The sequence below is a fragment of the Gouania willdenowi genome, chromosome 9, assembly GCF_900634775.1.
Source record: "Gouania willdenowi chromosome 9, fGouWil2.1, whole genome shotgun sequence".
Taxonomy (NCBI): domain Eukaryota; kingdom Metazoa; phylum Chordata; class Actinopteri; order Blenniiformes; family Gobiesocidae; genus Gouania; species Gouania willdenowi.
The window spans coordinates 30,405,842-30,424,510 of record NC_041052.1 but is presented as its reverse complement, the minus strand read 5'-3'; the positions used below and the strand labels follow the sequence as shown (position 1 = coordinate 30,424,510).

At 40.4% G+C, this 18,669-nt stretch overlaps 1 protein-coding gene across 1 annotated transcript; it reads right to left on the bottom strand.

The window, feature by feature from the left end:
• Positions 1-8,050: 8,050 nt before the first annotated feature.
• ak8 (adenylate kinase 8) lies at positions 8,051-18,531 on the bottom strand. Its single transcript, XM_028456448.1, has 15 exons — positions 18,131-18,531; positions 17,953-18,044; positions 17,774-17,858; positions 17,476-17,525; positions 17,323-17,400; positions 15,779-15,844; positions 15,523-15,604; positions 12,671-12,742; positions 11,802-12,002; positions 9,077-9,199; positions 8,869-8,958; positions 8,660-8,801; positions 8,515-8,595; positions 8,296-8,425; positions 8,051-8,218 (listed from the first exon to the last, which is right to left on the bottom strand). The coding sequence occupies exons 2-15, from the start codon at positions 18,034-18,036 to the stop codon at positions 8,129-8,131; spliced, it is 1,374 nt and encodes a 457-aa protein (XP_028312249.1). The 5' UTR covers positions 18,037-18,044; positions 18,131-18,531; the 3' UTR covers positions 8,051-8,128.
• Between the last annotated feature and the right edge of the window lie 138 nt (positions 18,532-18,669).

Genomic DNA, 18,669 nt, shown 5'->3' with positions numbered 1-18,669 from the left:
TTGTTGAAAGGATACAAAGCAAAAAGAGGCTCTGGCGTCGAAAGAATAAAACTGATGTGGCTGAAGTAGCTCAGTTTATTGAAGATCAAATGGAGACTTCTGGTCAGTGCCATGGGTACAGATGGATGTATCAAAAATGTTGGCTTAACGGAATTGTGACTGACAGAGAAACTGTTCGAATATTGCTACAATTATTGGACAGTGAAGGTGTAGATCTGCGTTCAAGGAACAGGCTGCGAAGGCGTGTATACCACAGCCGTGGTCCAAACTATGTCTGGCATATTGATGGCTATGACAAACTTAAGCCATTTGGAATCGCAATCAGTGGATGCATTGATGGATTTTCCAGAAAAGTGCTATGGCTTTAAGCTTACAAGACAAACAATGATCCAAAGGTCATTGCTGGCTACTTCATAGATACCGTGATAACTGCTGGAGGGTGCCCTGCCCGTCTGAGGCTTGACTTAGGAACAGAAAATGGACACATGGCACAAATGCAGCGCTTTTTGCATTTTTCTGAGAATCAAGATGAGAATGAATCAGTAACCTTTGGTCCAAGCACTGGAAACCAGCGGATTGAAAGATGGTGGCTGATCATGCGAAGTGAGTGTGCCTAGTTTTGGATGGACCTGTTTGACAAACTGAGAGAAGATGGCTACTGCTCAGACACATTTTTGGACAAATCTTTGATCCAGTTTTGTTATCTTCAAAAAATACAGGTAAGAATAACATACATTACATCTACCTAGCTTAGGTGCACTATTACATTTGTTAATGTGATGATGAAAACACACATTATCCTAACTATTTGTGTACACTAATACCACTACTGTTTATTTCAGGATGAAATAAATGAGGTTGTAATGACTTGGAACAACCACAGAGTTCGTCAAGTCCATAACTCCAGATCACCCCATGGACGTCCCTCTATTTTGCATGCAGTTCCTCACCTCTATGGAGGCAGAGACTTTTTGCATCACATAGACCTGGAGAAAGTGCAACTTTGCCTTGATGAGTGTACATTCAAAGATTTTCCATGTGACAGTGATGTGTTCAATATCTGTGTGGACCTGATGTCCGAGCATATTCTGAATATGTCAAACGATGTGTATGAATCAATTAATCTCTACATTAAACTCAGAGATTTGATAAACAATCAAATAGAGTTGGATGAATAGTGTATATGACCTGTGTACCATGTCATGATGCCATGTGCCAAGATAAGTGCTATAATAAAAAAACAAATCCATGGGATTAGAAAGAGAACATCTTTATTGTACATTTTCAAAGAAACATACAAACATTTTGCAATGAAGAGTTTTTTATGTACTTCCACTATTTTCAACATTATGTAAGTACTGAATAAACTGCCAAAATATTTATTTTGAGTTATGGTTCAATGTTTAATTAAGAATGGTAATATATAACTTCACATTTTTATTTTAACCCCAGTTTAACTAAAATAACTTGTAACAACAAAGAGAAAAACATAATTCAAAAAGAAAACACAATAATCCATTCAAAATAAGATGCTTTGCATTGTATTATCTACAACTGAATGGTAAAAATGTATGTATAACTGGTGAACCAATGATTCCAAGTTACACATCAGTGTCTGTTTTTACTACTTGTGAGGCTTTGAATATTCAGATGTAGATCAAGGTTAAACATTAATAAATTTTCTCAGGAAAACATAAGAAAAATTCCTTTAAAGCGATCCATATTTGAAACAAAGCTATTGTATAAAGTGCAAAAGAAAATTACTAAATTAAATACGTTGCCCCCAAAAATACAGACACCTTGTTTCACACCACAGGACTCAAACACTCTAAAGTATTTTTTTTAATGACCAATAAGAGAAACAGCAGGTAGCTTAGAAATCAGAATCAGCAAAACCAAAAACTTTTCAATGAGTTTGGTTGATGGGCTGGAAAAAAAAGTACCGGTATGTATATTTTAATTTTGGGCCCAACAAAACCCTTTGAGGTAGCACAATAAAAAAATAAAAATACTGCAACCAGTAATAATTGTTTTCTAAAGTAATTCAAACTATAAAAGTAATCTAGCATCTTTGAATCACATATTAGTCAATGTGTGCAACAGAGAAATGCAGTTTCTTTAGGTTCTCTTATATGGGGATTTCTCTCATATGTATCTCCCAAAAATGTGCTGCTTTTAACAAACACAACGTCCAATGCGTCTGGAGAATGGTGATGGACATCAGGTTCATCGTGTGACTTTTCTTGCTCTTCCACAGTTGCCTCACTTGTCTCATTTAGAATTATGTTTACAACTGCCTCTCTCTTCTTGGTGGTTAAGTAGAAACGTAACAAAGGTAACTTAACCTTTTCGTATAATTCCCCAACTGAGATATTGTCATCGAGAGGATGCTGCTGAAAGTCAGTTACATCAATGTCAAAATCAGAGAGGCTCCCCTCTGCATTTTTACCTCCTGGAAAAAACAATAAAACCGCTTTTTCCATCAGGTCCTTTTTGTTACAGTCCTTTGAGACACTTTCCTTTCGTGTTCCACCGCCTCTTTTAGTGCACATCTGGACAAATGTACCAGTACCTTCTCGGAAATGCATCCATCCCAACTCAATTTTTCTTTCATTCTTCTGAGCATTCTTTAAGTTCACAGGAGCTTGATGGCTTTTCTCAGGCCCATTATCCATTTGGTTTTTTGTGAGCTTTCCCTTAAGCCTTTCAAAAATCTTTGACCGGCGGCTGCTTTGCTGTGGTTCTTTCCGTCGGCAGAATCCAAAAACTGCTACACGGTCACCATAGGATGGTAAATATTTTCAGTTGTTCATCCGTTATGTAAAGTATGACTTTGGCATCAATCTAAAATGACAAAATATTCCATCATTGTATAATCATCATTGGACTTGGTTTTAATACCTGCTAAGATTTTAAGATCAAACAATGCACAAAAAAACATAATTATGAATAAGTTATTCTAATTTACTCAAAGAAATACATTAAAATTGTTCAACATTAACAACATGTTAAATAACAGCTTATTACATCATTATTATAATTACCTCTGATTAGATTGATGAATAAAAATGACCTTGTCCTTTTCCATTCGCTCAATGGATTCTTCAGACACACGCCGTGACCTTAGATAGACACTGAGCTCATCCATCCTGTCTGATTGTGAGAAAGCATAAAACATTTTATTTTTCTTCAAGTTTTGTTTCTTTCTTTTTTGTAAATATAAATATCAGTGATTTTAAAACATTTTTTTTTATTATTATTCAAATTTATCCTTAAATGCACATTAATGAATGGAATGAACGAGTGATAATACACATTCTAAAGAATCTTATTTTGTAAATTAAGTTTAATGAAACAGTATTTAGTGCCTCCTGCAAAGAACTAATTATATAGTTGTCATAACTTCCAGTCATCTCTCACCTAATGTGGGACCGAGACTGACCTTTGTATTTTCAGTTATTGCTCTAATCAAGATCAATATTATGATTATATTTTTTTAAATCTACAAATAAATATTATAGACCATAATTCTCTCTCTCTCTCTCGTACTGCAACACTGTTTTATCCTACGGTGAGTGTGCCAATGGCACCTTTGTTAACATAACTTCTCTGCTGTTGACAATTACGCACACGTTTTTGTTGTGAAGTGCTGCACGCTGCGGACACACAATCTGACGGGGTCACCAATTTCGGCAAAACACCCGTTGAGGCACAGTCAGCAGCAGCTCCCCACAAAGGAAAGGAGCGACTGTTTACTTTAAACACATTTATTTAGATCTGCATCCCACCACACTAAAATGACCCGTATTCACGCCACCTAAACTAGTGAGGATAAGCTATAAACGCAAACGCTGGAGAGAGAATCACTGTCACTTTAGCATCCATATCATCAATATTATAAATAACTTTAGTGCACTTTGTTAGTGACACGACATACGCTGGTGCCTGGTTTTTTTAGGCCTGCATCCACTTTGTACAGTTTAACGATTCTCTGAACATTAATCACATCGTCAAGATACAAGGAAGAGTAAAGTCAAGGATCTATAATTTCCAGTACCACTGAAAAATCCAGTATAAGATAAAAGAAAGATCCTACTTCCTTTGTAGTAGTCCATGTGCCCAGGCCAGTGTTGTGCCTAAAAAGCCGTACATCGGTAGACTGCTGCAAATGCGCAGTTTGTATCTCATAATTATGACTTTCTTTCTCATAATTATGAGTTTATTAACTCATAATTATGACTTTCTATCTCATAATTATGACTTTTTTAACTCATAATTATGACTTTCTATCTCATAATTATGACTTTCCTTGGTGATTTTTTTTTTTTTTTAGTGGCGGAAACGGGCTTCCATAGAAACGGGCTTCCATAGATTTCAGAGGATATTCTTGGGTTTGTGTGACTTATGAGGACCAGGGCGTAACAGTGGCCACGGTTACATGATGTTTTTTTTAATTCGGAATTAGTTGTTTCTAATTAAATCATTCGGAATGAAAGTGTTCTGCCTCGTGTTTACATGGAAATAGTAATCGTGAATTGAGGTTTACATGGAAAACCGTCTTTTTTTTGGCTTTAGTTAATTCCGCTTTAGGTCTGGGGGTTGGGAAGGCTCTGATTGGACAGGGGGCAAACATGACGTATCACATTTATCGGGAAAAACACACAACAAACCTTTTATTGTCGGCTGTAACACAGAAGACCACACTTGAGGACTGTTTTCACCTTTATTTTGATTGTAGTTTTGAATCAGCAGCTCGACAATAGCACACATTGGGCCACGGAGTGGAAGAAAGATACAAAATAATCACCGGTAAATAAAGCCCAGTAAAGCTCCGGAAAACAATAACCAGTTATAAATATTAGCTCCCTGGTAAAGATAGTAGCTTTAACAACAGGTACAAAGATAAACTTGGTGATATTACAGCCTATGCAGCAGTATGGGGAGGCATTTACTCAGTCTGTGGGTGAACAAGCTTCACCCGTCCGATGAAGCCAGTTCTGATAAGTCCATTTGTCCGTGTTAATGTGCACATGCTTATGCCTCCGTCCATCCCCTTTTTTCATTATATCCATGTCTTTTCAGGCTCTTATTAAATAGTGTCAGCTCTATTTCGGGCCGACTTGTTGGATTATGTCGTCACCCAGCACGTCATCACCGCAAGTCGCACATGTGCAAAACGACTGGAATTAACTTAAAGTGGAATTAAGTGCTGTTAACTGTTTACAAGAAAGAGGAATTATTTCATTCTGAATTAAAAACTGAATAAAGCAGCCACCTAATTCAGAATTAGGTTTAATTCGTAATTAAACTAGCATTAGGAATTACGTGTTTACAAGGTCAGGTTAAAGAGGAATGAACTTTTATTGTGCTTTAAAGAGGAATTAAAGTTCCCATGTAAACGTGGCCAGTGATACTTCAGGTTTAGATGTATATGTGAAGCCAATGAACACACAGGGCCTGTACTGCGAATCTGGATTTCCTCTTATCGCGCTAACTTCCAGGATTTATTCGGTGTGAAGGAGGTTTTGACAAGGAGTGATAAGAATTATAATATTAATTATTATTAATATTACATAATTTGCCATTGGAGTGCCACTTAAGATAGAGTTTAAAGTGTCTTAAGTTACTTAATTAGTTATCAATACCTTGTCATCCAGGGCTGTGAATTCTTGTCAAGAATATCTACTTTCCAAACACAAACTATATTATTTTGGAAAATGAATCACAGACAAATTCTGAAAGTATAATTATTTATTGATCAAACGAGTTAGACCTACTTACACAGTAAGACTAAAAGAGTGCCACGCTCACTAAGCGAAGGATACATTTATATACAATTTAAAGGTAAAAATCTTAGTAAAGAAAGGAAGAAAGAAAGAAATAAAAGAGTATGATTTCAGTGTGTGTGTGCGCTAAGATCAGTATGGCGATGGAACTATGTGAATGTAACTACTTATAGATCCAATTAAAGTTTGATATCCAGAGTACCTTGGGTTCTGATGAGTTCGTAGTCCGTGGTCCGTCTCTGTGGTGGAGTGGGCCGGTGAACAGAGTCTGTAGCAGCAAAGCGTGGTTCTGGCTTGGTCAGCCTTTAGCTGGGTTTTCAGCAGGTTTCACTGGTTTCAAAGCTGAATTCACAGCTCGGCTCAGCAGCAACAGATATAACCTGGTTCTGGCTTAGAGTGTGTCCGAAAAGCTTGTTTCTAGACCTGGTTCTGGGCATAGTCAGAATTTCGGTGGGATTTTAGCGTGTTTCACTAGTTTTGGAGCTGGTTTCACTGTTCAGAATCAGCAAGGTTCCACTGGTTTTGGCTTGTGAGAGGCCTGGATAGTGTGTTCCTGGTCCGGCTAATGCATGCTTTCTTGTTGTTTGTAGGTTCAGTTCAGCAGCAGTTAGAATGGAGTTAGAAAGTTCGTTTTTTTTGTTTTTTTGTGGCACTTGCTTACATGATCATTTGTTAGAGCTCGTTGATTAAAAGCATGTGATACTAATGTCCCAATTAATATTCCCATAATATCCCAAGTAATACACCCCCACCCCACCCCCAAACACACTGTCAACGTGAACGCCCAGAGCGAACACAAACTAGCAGCAGACAGTCCACAGCCGCAGCCTGAAACACACCTCCTCCCCTGCCCACCAACCTGGTAACACATACATAAATGCATTTATTTGTCTCTGTTGTGAAGAAGCTTGTCTCAACGCCACACAGCTGGGCATAAATTAGCCACCTGCTTAACAAGCTAGACGCTAGGGGTGGGCGATATTGACTAAAACAAATGTCCCGATAATTTCTGGTATTATTACAGTAATGATAAAAATCACGATAAATAAAAGCTATAAAAAATAAGAAATTTACAACTTAGTGTAAACAGGTTCCTTACAAGCACAAATAAATCTGAATACATCAACACTAGACACATTAAAAAAGGCTACAATATCTGCTGACTGAAAGAGTTCATGAGCTGATATTTTATGGATTTTATTTGTGCATGTGGATCACTCTATTAGTGTTATTGTATGCAATTTATTTCTTTCCTAACTTGAAATGAAATTATTTTCTAAAAAAAACAAAAAAGCACATGAAAAGCACGAATAACTTAAATAGTGTTTCTACTGCTGATGAATCTGGTTTATTTCATATTTGACAATAAGTTACATAAAGTTATGGTTGATAAATATATCTTTCTGATTTTCTATAATTAAACCAGATCAAGCTTGATGATTTAAGCATTCAGTATAGTCTAACCGGTGAGAATGTTTTTTGACAATGAATCATAAACGATAGAATATCACACATTCCCACTAGACGCTACCCAAAACCAATAATTGATATGACATGATGATGACCAACGGTAAAGTTTGTCATTGGTATCCTACAGCATGTGAATCTATCAGTATACTTACTTAAGATGAATATTTAGTAGGCTATTGTGTAGGTTTACATTAGGCTACATAATTAACACTTCCAGTAATTTATTTGATACATGACAAACAGGCAATTCCCTATTGCCTGCAGAAAAAGTAACCCTGTGCCTTGTTGAAATATAACCAAACAGTCTTATTTATATTGTTGGTTTTTTTTTATTGACCAGTTTATCAATTGCAGTATAATGCCTAGAAAGGAGAGGATAAGAAAGGAAAAAGAAAGGGAGCTACAACAGGCAGCACAGGGAGCAGCTCTCCTGGATTAAAGCATCCAGCACCAGAAAGGAGGAAGAGGAAGATGAAGATGAAAGGTCAGAGTCAAGAGTCATGTTCACAGTTTAGGGCATTTTAAAGCTCAGATTTAAAGTTGACATCGGTGAGTGTTTGTGCACGTGCAGGTTTTGCTTGTTTGCTTCAGTTCCGATCCAATGCTTGTCAGCAAACGAATAACAATGTAATTCGTAAAAACGTGACATTATCCAATATTAATCTATGGGATGATAAACGGACAGCGCTGTGATCAGTTACCATGATGATTTAGCCCGCAAAGACATTAGCCAGCATTGCAGTACCTGCACCTGCACAGGAAAAGGCTGTCATCACAAAAACATCACAACCATCCAAATGGTGGGAAAGCTTTTATTTTGAAAGGACAATCCACGTCTGATGAGGAACGATCAGGTGATTGTGTGTGTGTGTTCAGGCCTCAGTCAGTCTGCTCTCCAGAGCCTCGAACACAGCGTGAGGATCCTGATCAGCGTCCACATGAACCACATCTGGAAACACACACTGAACACACACAGACACAAATAAACCCTCAGAGACAGACAAGTGTGTGTTTTGTGTATGTGTGTGTGTGCCTGCACCTGCAGTTCGTCCATGCAAAGCCGGAACTCTCTCACTCTCTCGCTCACACACTCTCTACTGTCCTGGGTTCTGGTTCTCAGTCTGTTCTGGACCTCAAAGGTGGGTGGGGGTTGGGTTACAGCGTGGAAGCTGCAACACACACACACACGCGCACACGCACACGTTTGTCCATCAGGTTCCAAAGGCTATACTGGTTCTGCTGTGGTGTAATCACTGACCTCTGTCCACTAACAGGATCTACAGCTCTCAGGGTGAGTCTCTCCAAACACACCTCATCTGTCAGCTCCAGGAGGAACACTCTGCACACAGAACCAGAACCAGGATCAGAATCAAAACCTGGACCAGGACCAGGTGCTGTGGTACCTGTTGGGTCGGTAGAGGCCATCCTGCAGACTGCGGGCCTGCTGCAGGTTTTCGGGGAACCCATGAAGGATCCATCCTCTGGAGCTGCAGTCTAACCGGCTCAGACGCTCCTCCAGGGTCTGCAAGACCAGGGAGTCTGAAACTAAATCACAAAGTGTCAACACAATCTCACAAACAGAGGTCAGAGGTCACAGGTCACTGCTGCTCACCTCCCCGACCCTCGTCCAGGTACGGAATAATCTTCTGACCCAAACTGGAACCATCAGCCGCTGAAGCTCTGAGAAGCTCAGAACAACCCACTGAGAAAAGAACCAGAACTGAGTGAGTGTGTGTGTGTGTGTGTGTGTGTGTGTGTGTGTGTGTGTGTGTGTGTGTGTGTGTGTGTGTGTGTGCGTGCGTGCGTGTGTGTACACGTACCATCCACCAGCCTGTATTTCTCTGACAGCAGTCGGGCCTGGAGACTTTTTCCTGATCCTGGAGGACCCAACAAGAGTATTCTGGGAATTCTGGAGCTCTGACGAGTCTGAACGAAGGACAACACTGGAACACACACAGAGGAAAAAAACACAAAATGGGTTATGTTCAAACTCTGAGTTTATTTGGGCTCAAATAAGGGAAACTCTTAAGTTTCCATTTCTAGTAAGCGAGGTAACTTGTACTCTGAGGGGCGGATTCACTAAAGATTTAGGGGTATTAAAATGTGTGCAAACGTCACTCCACGCGCTAATAAGGAGTACAAACTCCAGGGAATCAGGACTGCGTGTCTTCAGCACGTCAGAATTAGCCCTCATTCCATTTAGTGCGTTTTCCTCTGATGAATATGCAAAGTAGGCGGATCTTGTAAGGGGTGCAGAAAAATGGGAGGAGGACTTGTAAATAAATTAATCCAGTGGGCGCAATCCAATTCATCAAATCTAGAACTGTCAGCTGATCAGATGCATAATTTATGCAGTGATGACACAATGTATACATGAGAGTGTGGTGACACATTCAGGAGGTCAAACCTGCTGGATGATGGTCAGTATATCATCTTCAAATGGTGCTGATTGATTGACAGACTGTGTTGCTGTATTAACTCAGATCAATGGCATCAACAGATCAAACAGGACCAGGGCCGATTCTTGCCATTTCCGGACTACGCAAATGCGTAAGGCCCCACAAAGCCACTGGGGTCCCCCAAAGCTGCTGTAGGCTACAGCGTCATCAGAGAATCATTTTTAATTTTTGGATATTGTTGCTACAGGTAGGTTAACTTTGATTAATTGATGGTAGGTTATTGAAAGACATTAAGCCCACTGTATCCAGGAGAACCTGTAACTCAGTCTTCCAGCATCGAACCCTACATCCTGCTTAATCCGGGTGGTAGGAGGCTCTTATAGCACATGAACTTTTGCTCCCACACACACGCACACGACCTACCTCTGGACTCTAAATCCCTGCCTGGGTCAATGAACTGTTATTTTGTGTGTGAATGAAACGGATAATTAAACATTAGAATCCATGGATCCAAGGAATTATTATTTGACTTTTCTTTATTAGTATTGTAACCTTGAATAATTTGTTTTCTAAGTGTTCTATATTTTTGATTTAGAACAGGGTTCTCAGGAACTTTATATTCTTTATAGTTATCATACTTGACACTGTACATATGCCACTCAAAATAATGTTTGATGTATTTAAATGTCTTTTGTCTGTTCCACGTAATACATGGTACCTTTAAAAGCAATTTTTGTTTCTTCAGTTTCTATTCCAAAATGGTCATGAGGGGGTTGAAGTGTTTTATATATATATATATATATATATATATATATAAATGTATATTGTTAATATATCAACAGCCTGATTTATTTTCTGTTGATGTAGGGCTTTTTTACATTATTTTTATTTATGTTTTTACCTTATTGTTTTGAGTGTTAAGAATTTGTGTTGCTAGAAAAATGTAGTTCTTGCTTTAATAATCCAAATTAAATAATGCAAATGATAATAAAACATCTCTGTATCTGTTTTATTTATAGACATACAGAGGGTTGTTTCCTTTGTACAGTATTATCATTACCTCTGTCAAGGGTTTGTCCGTTAGTCCTTCCGTTTTGTCATAGCAACAATATAACTCAAAAAGACAGGCTTTGCTGAATTTGATAAAGGAACGGGTGATTAAAATTTTGAGGTGAACTGGACCACTGTCTTGATACAGGAATCTTTTAATCGCTGTCATAGTTGTCTGCATGCACTTAGCCCCTTTATTACAGTGATGTGAACACTCCTCGCAAGGTGGAGGTCTGCACTCTCCGACTGCTTTCTCGTTTTTATTAGTTTTCTTGCTTTTGTGACTCACCTTGAGATGTTTCATTTTAATGTGAGAGATTATCATGATTGTACCCTGTTTTGCCTGTGATTTGTGATAATTTGTGGCGTGTTTATAGATCATCAAAGCTATCGTTCAATTGCAGTTTGGCAAAATAGGGGTCCCGGAACAGCATCTTGCATAGGGCCCCACCAAAGCTAAAAATGGCCCTGAATAAGACGGTTTCTGTCTAAATCTGCCTATTTTTCATGGACTGATCAAAGCAAAGTTACAGGACCTGACAGAGCACCCACATTAAATTAGTGGGAAAATATCATTAGGTTTTGAAGTTGTTTAAAAGAACAAAACAAAACCATTTTTCTTTGTTTATTTAGTTTTCTACATTAATAAATGTTTGTGCAGCAGACAGAGAAGTCCATCTGCCTCCAATTTCATTTTCTCAAATCTGAATGTGTGCTTATGCGCACTGACGTCTCCACCTTAAAGGAGCAAAATGCTCATTAAAATAGGGCGGTCTGCACCACTTCTGCACGCACGCTAAAGATTGCTGCAATCTTAGTAAATTTCTCACAGCAGGTGAGGAAACTGTGTCACCAAAAGATTTAGGGGCGCAACTGGTTTACCACCCTTTATTTCAGATCTTCGTGAATCCGCCCCTGAGTATGTTACCACGGTAACATTCTCTGTGAACTGAACTTGCTTGCTGGTAGTTTTTTGTAAGAAAGCCTGGGTTTTTCCATCGCGGGGTAGTGTTAACTCAGAGTTTATGGATAGTCTCAGAGTTTGTTGAACCTCCTTTCTGAAATACCTCCCTGATGTGTGTTATTGTTTTCTAACCTTGTTGGTAAACGTCCTCCTGTGGTTGGTCGGCGTTGATGACCTTCAGGCTGTGCTGATAGGCTGACATCAGACCTGTGACCTCTGTGTGGTACCTCTGCAGTGCCAATTGGTGTTCCTCCTCAGACAGGCTCCGCCCCTCCTGCAAGCGCCCGGCGATGACATCATTGGCTGGCTGGATGAAGGTCTGATGGTAAATATCTGCAGACAGGAAGTGAAAACACAACCGTTTATTGTTTGGAGCAGAGGGCGGGGCCACAGGCCTGTGATTGTATCTGATCTGAGCATCACATGATCAACATTCATGTTTAAAATTACGACCAATCAGAGCATTAAGAGACTGTGTGTTTTCAGAGCTGCTTTATTTGTGTCGTATTTAGTTTCTAGTTTACGTTTTGTTAACTTCTGTGTTTTTGTGTTTCCTGGGGGGGATTTCATCAAACTCAGCTCAGGGTTTATCTCCAGGTTTAACCTGAGAGTCCGGCTCAGTTAATCCAGGATCTAACTAGACTGTTTGTTTCATCACAGAGGAAACAGGTTTGTTGCCATGGAAAAGCAGGCTTGGTTTACCTGCTGCAGGCTGCAGACACACTCATCATTTAAAATAATACAAAGATGGACCAATGGGAACAGACTGTTCAAGCTTTTCTCTCGATCTACAGTTTTAATGTGGGATTTAATAAAGAAAATTAAACAGAATATGAAGGCAAAAGTTTAAAAATGCTTTCATATTCATACAAATGACGATAGAATCATCTTCTTATTACATGTTTAATAATGTACTTTTTAATGATATGATCACAGTCGTCAGACAGATTTCAGTCATTTTGTGTGTTTTCAGAGTTATTAAATTGCAGTTCCTTACTCACCACCAGTTACAGGGTCCACAAGCCGGCCATGCCCTCTTTGGAAGAGCACGTCTTCAGGAGCCTGTAGGAAAACTACACACACACACACCACACACCACACACCACACACCACACACACACACACACACACACACACACACACACACACACACACACACACACACACACAGTTACTTCAGGCCTGTTCCATGAAGTCGTATTAACTTATCCTGATAACTGTTAGCTTTACTTAACCAAACATTCTCAGATTATCTGTTCTAAGAAGCTGGTTGAGCTATCAGGAAAATTCTGACCCAGGCCTAAAGTAACACTGCAGGAAGGAGCACACAGGGTTTATTGACCTTTCGCAAAAGCCCCACCCTTCTTGTATACTTTTAGGGATGTCCGTCATTTTCCTAAATTGGTCTCGTCTATAATGGCTGGCGAAGTCTCACTGTGACTCTTTTTGGAATATACCTGCACAATATCCTCCAGATCCAGGCAACAGGGGCACACAATATGCTGAAATCTGGTATCCATGATAATGATGATAAAGTATTGAGCATTGGTCTCTTAGTAGTCCTCTGTAGAATGCTGTCTGGCACTGTAACATATTTGCATGATTAACATAATTTTTGTGTGGTTTGCTTGTAGTTGGTTTTGGTAAGACTAGTACAGAGCCCATCGGAAGTGTGTATTCATGAGGAGCTTAAGTAGAGTTGTCAATTGTGGCCAAATGAGTACGTGTTAGAGCGTTGGATATACAAAGAGGTGTACATACTCTGTACTCTGTAGTGTTATAAAGTAGTATATTCGCGGATGAAAGTAAAATAGCGTGTGCGATTTCCCTGGTTTATTCTATGGGACATGTGCATGATGAATTGATAAATAGTTTGTACCAATGCGGCCAATTTTAGGTAGAATCTGATAAAAAAACATAAATTCGTACAAATAAAACTATTTATTTAGCATTTAACATTTATTAGTGCAGGAGTGATTATCTTCTGAGTGTGTGTCCCAGATAGCACGCATACGTATCACCGATGTCGGCCTCAGATCATGCCTCGGCATTCTACTCCTAAGGCATCATTTTCTGTGTTTTTCCCCCCAAATCGGTGATAGCACTTATGAAATTGTAGAACAGTAAATTGTCACTTCCATGAAGCTGTTTTTGTGTGAAAGTAAACAGGAGCGCAACGCTCCACTGTAGGACTCTGTCTTTTAACATGCTCGGGCTGAATAAACAAAACATGCATGCCCACACATACAAACACACACACAGACACTAACAGCAGATGTTGTCTGATTCGGTAGACTCGGAAAGAAGTCAGCGCAAGCCGCTTCGCTCCTATTGTTGCCGTTAGTACATAGGTTTTCACGTTTGTGCACATAAGCGAGTGAAATAAAGCTGTGTCACGCAGAGCAAAACAACTCCGGTGTAAATGAGACGATAAACAATGTAATGGGAGCATCTACAGTATATCAGTGGTTTGTGTCTGCTTGGTTGACACGCAGCTACTCAAGCTCTTCAGTGTTTGGTTCTGGCCTATTTTTGGCTGTGTGCTATTCTGCCCCTATACTTAAGTCAGTTGCTGCTCGTCTTCATCCCAGTTACGCACTGTGGGTGGAGCAGCCCTGAAATGTGGGTGTTCCCATACAAATCTGTCCTTTTCCTCTTACGCGCTTCTAACCCTGGAATAAGTGCAGCGCCCTGATAAGGTGAAACATTATATTGCACTAGAAATATGGACTTAGTTACATTTGAAGCCACCCAGACTCGATTAATTAAAACTGACAGACGCAGACTTGTGTCCACGTTGGTCACAGTGATTCAACTATTTTCATACTATGTCCAACGTAAAGTCACAGTTTGATCCACTACAGAGTGAAACAAGCTGTCATATGCTGATGAGGATGGACCACAAACTGTTCCCACAAATAGTGTAATGAGGCTCAGCTCAAGTCGCTTTAAACTATTCATATTTAAAACTGTGTATTATGGAAGCCAATAGTTCTGTTTCACTGAAAACATCCCTCTGTATTAAAGCAGGAAGCTCTGTGGCTGCGTTATTGCCTCATATCTCCAGCTCATCCAACTCGGTCACGCTTTGCAGCGATAATGATGATGATCAAGGAGAGAGATTTTAACTGTGACTCAGACAGAATGTGGCTGATCCTCAGTCACACTGCAATTATCTTATTAAATCAACCTGTTATATTGTTTATCAATGAAGGCGTTTCAAATTAAAAGTGAACTTTATAATTTTCATGGATTTCAATGACATTTACAAGCGTTGGGAAAACTCCCGTTTCCGTTATTTCTAGACAACCCAAAAAAATTACATCACCGCCTCCTTTCCTTCAGCCCGCCTTCATTCACACATACGCGCTTTTTGGCTCCAGATAATACGCATAGGATAGAAGCGAGTAAGTGCAGGCACGAGATTTAGAACATGGCCACCAAAACAAAGTTGAAAAAGTTACTCAAACTTACACCCCTGTTGTTAATATAGATTGGGAGACTTATATGCTTCAGGAGGATGTCGACTGAAATATTGATAGTAATATGGTAATATGATAGTTGCTAATAACTGTATACCCCAGTCGTTACTGTCGTCGTCGTCGCCCCCAGCCAAACTCTTGGGGTGCCTTATATCCGACTTGTACAAACCATGAGCACGCCACTTCTCCACTGTGCCTGCTCTGAGCATGTCGGACCTTGTTTACAACGGTTGCTCGGACGTATGATTGGACAATGACTGTTTGTGGGCAGGGTTTTGCGAAAGGTCAATTATAGAAGTTATCGCAAAAAGCACACATGCACGCACACACACATGCACACACACACACAGCTGAGTGGTTCCCATGCTCACCTACGTGTGCAGGAATCACTCCTGCCTGCTGCAGAGTCAATGCCTGCAGACGAGTTTGAGGGAAACCTTCCAGTACCCATCCCTGAAACACACACACGCACACGCACACGCACACGCACACACACACACACACACACACACACACACACACACACACACACACGCACACACACACACACACACACACACACAGATATGATGCTTAAAAACAAAAACCCTCTGTGTGTGTGGGTGTGAGTGTGTGTGTGTAACTGACCGTGTTGAAGCAGTCGGGCTCCTTCAGCCTTTTTTGGAGCAGCTGAAGCAGGAAATCATTGTCGCCCTGACAACAGAGTGAGAACATGATCACAGCAGATCCTGATACTGATCCTGATCCTGAGGTGTATTCCAGAAAGGAGGTTCAACAAACGCTGAGTCTATCCATAAACTCTGGATCAACATAACCCACGATTGATAACTCTGGGTATCTGATTCCATTACAGCTGGTATGAAGTGGGTCAATCAACCCTGAGTATGTAAACCTTGGGTTACATACATGCACGAGCGTGATAAAAAGCCATCATCAATTGAGCAAAGATAACACGAACTACCATGGCAACCACCCGGAAGAGAATATTTATTTCATCCTGATGGGTGGAATAAGCCGGCGTTTGTGGAATATGAGCATGATTTTCTAAAGGTGCGTTCACACACAAAGCGCCACTTCAGCAACTATAGTCGCGTAAATTGACTGTGATTAGTCACGCTTTTTGGTCACTTCATCGCGTCAGTGACGTGACGACCGGGAAATAGTGTGAATGAAATGTGTCTGTGGAGACGCGGCAGCATCGCTAGGAGGGCTGCTGCACTGAGAGGGCTGATCGCTTCTTCTACAGCTGTACGTTTACAGCACTTATCATAGACAGCTCCACCTGTACTTATGGTTTAAATGCTCAACTTACAAAGTTTCTAAACGATGAGTTCAATCAAAATGTTATTATAATTTAAAAGGTGTATTCAAGGAGTGTTCCACTTTCATTTGGCCCCAATAAGCTGGAGAAGTGTACAGCCTTCCTGCTACAGTGGCTATAAAGACAGCGACAGCCGCTTGACGTTGCGTTATTTACATTGATTTTTAATGTAATGTAGTCGCCAGAGTTGTCTGAGCTTGGATTCCAACCCCCGATCCTATGCTCTCAAACGCACCTCCTTACCCTCTGCGCCACCGTACCTTTCAATATGTGGAGACTATACATCAATCTGTATCACAATACTAAACAATGTAAAGTCAATGTCGGGCCTAAAATGTGTATTCATTTAAATTGACATTTTTCCCTTTGCTTTTGCCACAGGTTTGTATCCCGGGAACTTTACAAAAGACGTCAGTAGGCGTTTTAATGCAGATCAACCTCTCAGTGTCTTTCCTAATGACTTTGCATACACAATGTTATAAAGAAAATTACCATTTGCAAAAAAAACATAAAGCAGCACAACATTAGTAACGATGAGTGCACATCTGTGGTGTGTGATGTGACTAAAGTGTGTCAGAGAAGGGTGTTAAGGTAAATTAAAGTGTTCCTTGAGAAGCTGTGCTCAGGTAGGCGGAGCCAGGTAGAAACCCAGGGTTTCTTAGATAAAACCTGCCAGCGAGAAGGTTCACTTCATGGACAATGTTACCATGGTGACATACGCAGAGAAGAACATACCTCATGGGATACTCAGAGTTTCCCTCATTAGAGCCCGAACATACTCAGAGCTTGAACATAACCCACTTTCTGGAATACCCCTCTGATCTGGGATCAGCTTCTGACATTATCGTACCTGATCACCATCCAATTGGTCGAGCAGGCTGTCCGTGGTCACATGGACGGCCTTCAGCTCAGAGCTCAGCCGCTTAGCCTGAGACACCACAGAAGAAGAAAAACTGTGAATGGAGGAAGAGCACGAAAGAAGCCATCTTTGTGTGAAACTCACCACAGTGTGTTTACCAACAGACGGAGGACCGAGGATTATCACAGAGGGCGCTGACACAACAAAGACACACAATATGTTTAGATTTGACAGTAAAACTGTTCTGTTGTCTACTGGAGACGACAAATACTACATCTACAGAGACAAAGCATGAGTGTATGCTGAGACTCAAAGTAATTATGAGGGTTATAGTGACTCTGAGGGTAAATGTGGAGGACAAGTAAACAGACAATTGTGTGAGAAGACTACACATTTGGAACAATCGGTGTGTGTGTGTGTGTGCGCACGCGCACGGTCTTACTGTTCTCTGAGCTTTTCTTTAACACTTTCATCAGGAAGGATATTGGATCATCAGGCTGCTCCAACACAAGACTACACAACAGACTCTGAACACACACACACACACACACACACACACTGAGCCACAGCTGTCATCAGATGTGCAACAGTTTTTACATTGTGTGTGCGCGCTCGCTTTACCTGTACCAGGTCAATCACGTGATGTGTGTCGTTGTATAATGACACCTGAGGAGGAATCCTCAGAGGTTTCACCGTCTCATCCATAGAAGCGTCTGAGGGCCAGTGAACGCACCATTGTCAAACTCAACACACACGGTTGGAAAAGTCTTTAAAGTTTACAATATTAAAAGAAACTCACTTTGGTCTCAAACGTAGTTCACTGAGGACTTCTGTTGGTCAATGTTTACGGGTTGTTTTAAGGATTTTAGACCTACTGGAGTCTTCGTGCAGTCACTCGATTCTGCCCAACTTTGAACCTAGTCTGCGTTACCATGACTATCTGTCAACAAAGAGCGGTTCTACAAAGATGCATTCAATGACTACATAAAGACAATGGCGGCCCTCCCCACACCCAGAACACGCGCTGTGCGTAGGGACTATTTTTTCATGGCGACGCTGAAGTATAACTCATTATTTATTAGAATAAAGACATTTATAATGCTGAAACATCTCCACCCGCTCTGACTCGTTACTAAGGACGTGTTGCTAAGGACACGTCATGAGGGGGAGGCGGGCTCAAATCGTCTCCCAGCATCGACTGAGCCTTATATCGATACTCAGGACTAAAGGTGCTCCAAATCACACAGATCAGAAGATAATTCAGTGAAATAGTGCGGTTTAAAACATTAAACTCTTCAAAACAAATTAAAACACGCCAGCTGCTTCATTAGTGTGTTT